The 4,734-nt window shown below is 40.1% G+C and overlaps 1 protein-coding gene across 1 annotated transcript in view; it reads right to left on the bottom strand.

Moving 5' to 3' along the window:
• Positions 1–4,734, bottom strand: part of LOC102196883 (putative sodium-coupled neutral amino acid transporter 8) — a 16,196-nt gene that overhangs the window by 5,049 nt on the left and 6,413 nt on the right. The window contains exons 5-6 of the mRNA XM_005750643.1: positions 3,989–4,046; positions 187–301 (exon numbers count right to left, since the gene is read on the bottom strand). Of these exons, the coding sequence (XP_005750700.1) occupies positions 187–301; positions 3,989–4,046 (173 nt within the window). The remainder of the gene's footprint in view (positions 1–186; positions 302–3,988; positions 4,047–4,734) is intronic.

The following is a 4,734-nucleotide window of genomic DNA, read 5'->3' as shown; positions in this document are numbered from 1 at the left end:
TGTTGAGTGTATATTAACTGCATGGCTGTATAGTATGTAACTGCAAAACTAAAATAAAGTCCATCATTAGTGAGATAAAATCAGTATTCAAGTTATAAAAAACGTGTATAAGAGTATATAACACATAAGATATGAAATATAACTTGGGTGGGTTGTGGAGAGAGGAAGCAGAGGAAGTCATCTGACCTGTGAGGGAGTAAATGACGAAGCAGAAGATCATGGAGACCACAGAGATGAAGACCCAGTGAGAGAGCCGCTGGTTCTCCAGGCTGCTGTAGATGGCGATGGACGCCTCGTGACACTGAAACCAGCACAAAGATGTGAAATTCAATCACACTTTAAGTATAGAAGGAAACAGTAACAGTGCCCACAGTCAGACAATCCCCTGACACATTGAGCCAAACGCTTCAACCAGGGAATAGTCGCTGGTCAGACTGCATGTCTCTGTAACAGTCTGCGTCGGATTATTCTCCTCTCTTTGGATCTCATAGTTCAGGCTGGTCTTATTATGTCTGATGTTACTGCCAGTGTGATGAACTGAGGTAGGAAATAAAAGAAGGTGCACGGGCTGTGTCAGTGGCACAATAGGGCTGAATTAATCCTTCATAGATTTCAGGATAAAGACTCTTGTCCCTACTTGATCCCAGCTGCCACCAGGCAGTGTTAAATCTCGCTTCCTTTTTCCTTGCCCTCCCTTCCTCTCAGGATCTCATCAGCCCTCTATTCAACCCTTTGCCCTGCAATCACTCACCCTGAGGGAGCGTGTCTATGTGTTTGTTTGAGAGGACATGCATCAATCCTCTCACACTTTCGCCTCCTTTTATTAGATCCCGCCACCAGCCTTCAGGGGTTACCTTGGCAACTTGGGAAGTTACACATCAGTCTGTCCTGCTTGAGACTGACAGAATGATCTTTTTTCCATGCACTCTGCCCTGCTATTAAATATGAAAAGCTCACTCTGCAGCGCTCCCACGGAGCACAGTGAGCGGCAGCTTGCTGACCTTTACACTGAAGTTAAACACACTCTCCTGAGAAGCCTTAAAGATTAAGTGAGAACACCCGCTCTCCAATATGAGCCATTATATGCTACATAGAAAGTTCTATATTACATCAAAGAGCAAAAAAAACACACAAAACGACTTCTGTGTTTCCAGCCCAATACAACGTGAATGATACGATGTGAGAGTGTATTTAGCTAAATAATCTATACGTTTTGCTGATGTTAAATTTAGCTAGACATTATCAGACATAAACATTTCCTGAGGGAAATATCAGCTTTATACACAGCTGATCCACCTAATGGAGCCCTTGCAGTAGCTTCATTTTATATTCCAAAATCTAAACATCTGGCACGCACTGAGTCAATAACGCTGAGATGTGCATCCTCACATCCTCACTTCTGCTTGCGTCGAGATATTTAACACCCTCCACCTGCCTGTCCGCCTGATGCAGTAAGAGCACTGATAAAGCACTGACAGCAGTTTTAAAGCTTCTTTTTGGTACGTGTTGAGCAAACATCGTGCATCTCAGACTTTGTCATAGCTTGGCCCTCTCGCTTGTAGTACGCCCCAGTGGCTAAATGGTAAGGCTGCATACCTCATGACCTTGGCGCCTATACTTTCCAAGCACCTTTGGTGTAAATATAGATGGATTTGCTTTGGTTTATTTCTGTAACATTGTGATTCCCCAAATCTCTGTCATAAACCGATGTGCCAGCTTCTGTGTGAACGTAAAAGTATGTGACTTGTTTTGGCATTTTAATTTTATCTGATGGCCGCAGCAGTGATGCAGAGAGGCTGTCCAGGAAGAGTGAGGGCCATGCCAACTATAGTTTAGCATTATTTTTTAACGATAAAGCTCTATTTTGATTCCTGAGACTTTATGGAAGAAAGAATCAAGACATGGAAGATTTCTATTCTTATCCAACTGCAACTACGGTGCTTCATACACGATAAAATTACAGGATGACTGCTTCAACATTTACACAGTCACATCTGTTTTTGGACAATGGCACATTTTTTTGCCTACATTCACCAAAACAGTTGATTTTAAATGAAACAATCTGTGTAACTGAGCTGCAGACTTTCCGCTTTAATTCAAGGGGTTTAACAAAAATTTTCAACTATTTAGGAATTGCAGTCATTTTTATACACAGTCTCCCATCTTCAGAGGCACAAAAGTAACTGGACACATAATTTCAAATAGGGATTGTTTTTAATGCTTGAAGGTCCTTTGCAGTCAATGTGTGCCTGAAGTCGAGAACCCATGGACATCATTAAATGCTGTATTTCCTCTCTTGAGATACTGTTGGTGGCCTCTAATGCAGCTGCCCTTAGTTGCTGCTCATTTTGTGGCTCATTTTGTGGCTCTCTGCCTTCAGTTTTCTGTTCAGTAATTGAACAAAATGTTCTGGTCTAAATTCTTTGTCCTGAGAAACTTGGGTTGATTTTGCACTACCCTTTAAATCTGCCACCCAAGTCGTCAAAGTCCTAAGATATGCTTTGAATCATTTGCTCTGTGAAAAGCCATCTAATCTGTGTTGCAGCATTTGGCTGATCTGAGCAATCAGTATAGTCTTTTTCCACTTCACACTTCATCTAACTTCTAAAAACACTAGTGGCCTGGTTCCACTGGCAGCCATCCATACCCATGCCATAACATTCCTTCCACCATGTTTGATAGATAATCTTATATTGTTCAGATCATGAGCTGTTTCTTTCCTTCTTAATTCTTTTCTCTTTCCATTGTTCCAATAGAAGGCAAACTGGGTTTTATTTTAAATAAAAATTTTAAATAATTCTATTTTTTTTAGCTGTGCCACCTGTTTCAGATGTTTTCTGGCAAAATCTAATCTGCCCTTCGTGTTCTACAGCAAGATGCAAACAATTGCTTTGCATCTTGCTGTAAACCCTCTGTATTCATATTGATGTTTCTTGATTGGAGACTATGATCCACTATGTTGGTATAAAGAGTCAAAATTACAAAAATTGTTATTGCTCCAAAACGTATGGACCTAATGCCTTTAATAGCCCCGGCTGCCTCAGTCTCAGTGTCCTCAGCCTTAAAAGCACAAGAACAAAACAACACTTTTCTTGTTATTTTCTGAAAGTGACATGGCAGCTGTTTCTGTATCATTTACAAACATAAGACCCATATTTTAAATTACAGCAAATTATCACATGTCATCTAAACGCATTCTCTCCCATTACGTTGGTTTGTATACATCTACAAATGTCAGCTAAATTAAAACCACTGAGCCATTTATCAAGCTTTTTGATTGTAAGAGCAGTACTTCAGATTTTTTTCCCACTCACATTAAGAGCAAACTTTAACCTTATCTCAAGAAATTTGGCTAAAAAATTTAATTAATTCCTCCACTGTTATTATCTCAGGCAAACAATTCAAATTCTCAAAACAACAAAACGCTGTACTTAACCCCCCCCCCCAAAAAAAAAGCTGAAACAGAAACTAACACAGAACACATGACCTGGTGTTTGTTTGCTATCTTTCCAGTACAGCGAGGTCATTTATTTGCCAATGTATTTCCACTTTGTTACCTTTATACCTTTTGTTTTTAATTTCCTGTCTTATTATTTATTATTTTTCTAAATGTCCTAATCGTTTTGCAGAGGCAAATGAGTCATGCTTTTTACCATTTATCTCAATGGTTTTGGGGGCAGAGACATCAGAGCCACATATCTAAAGCCTTTATAAATACTGAAGTCCAAAATATCTGCAGTATGACTAAAAGACGTTCAGGTGAAACATTATGAAGATGTGCCTCATTACCTGCTTAGAAATTACTTGTATATTTAGCCACATATATACACTTCCAAGCAGTTTTTCCTGCTGATACATTACGTACTCCTCCACAGACAGCTGTGCTTGCACTGGCCTCCAGCCTTAAGGCAGCACGACGATGCAAACACATGTTATCCAAGTTTTAGATGAACATAAACATCAACATATTTTAAACTGCTGCACTCACTTGGAAACCAAAGCAGATGGTCGGGATGACACTGAACATGGCGGCCCAGGAGTTCATCCTTAAGGAGGAAACACAAGAGTCATTTTCATGGATTCACAAATGCCACCGGAAGAAGAATTAGTCTATTATCGAGGCACTGCTGATAATGCCATGGCATTTAGAGACTCTTCACTCTAGAGTTACTCTGTCAATCACAGGCAAATGGGTGATAAGAGCTGCCGAGTTAAGTCAGTGATCCAGACAGAGCAACACAGGGCTTCAAGTGGACAACTGCGTTTGTCCTAGTGGCCTCAATTCAGACAGATTCATGAGGAAGCTTTACAAAAGCCATATTTCCTGGGTGCAACCTCAATATGTGGACTAGCTCTGGTGATGAAGTATATTTACGACACATAGATGATAACTAAAAGATGAAAACTTCATCATCAAGACTGAAAAGAGCATTTAAGAGAAGAGTTAGAATATGTTTATTAGAACTAGACAGGACTGCTGATGCCTACCTAACAGTCAAGAAACCCCTTTCTGCAGCACCCCCTGGTGTTGGGTGCCAGTATCAAAAATGTGTCTGCATAGAGTTCTGTGAAGAGGAACGTTTTCAAAAGAACCTCCATTGGCAGCAATAATTTGAAGTGATTGTTTTCCATATGACTTAATCAGTGTCTCACATTGTTGTGGGGAGGATTTCTATCCCACTCTTCTTTAAAACAACGCTTCAGTTCATTGAGGCATTGTTTTATATATATATA

The sequence above is a fragment of the Pundamilia nyererei genome, unplaced genomic scaffold (genome assembly GCF_000239375.1).
Source record: "Pundamilia nyererei isolate P.nyererei 1_Seehausen unplaced genomic scaffold, PunNye1.0 scaffold00283, whole genome shotgun sequence".
Lineage (NCBI taxonomy): Eukaryota > Metazoa > Chordata > Actinopteri > Cichliformes > Cichlidae > Pundamilia > Pundamilia nyererei.
Note: the sequence above shows the minus strand (reverse complement) of the source record. Positions and strands in the feature narration are given on the sequence as shown.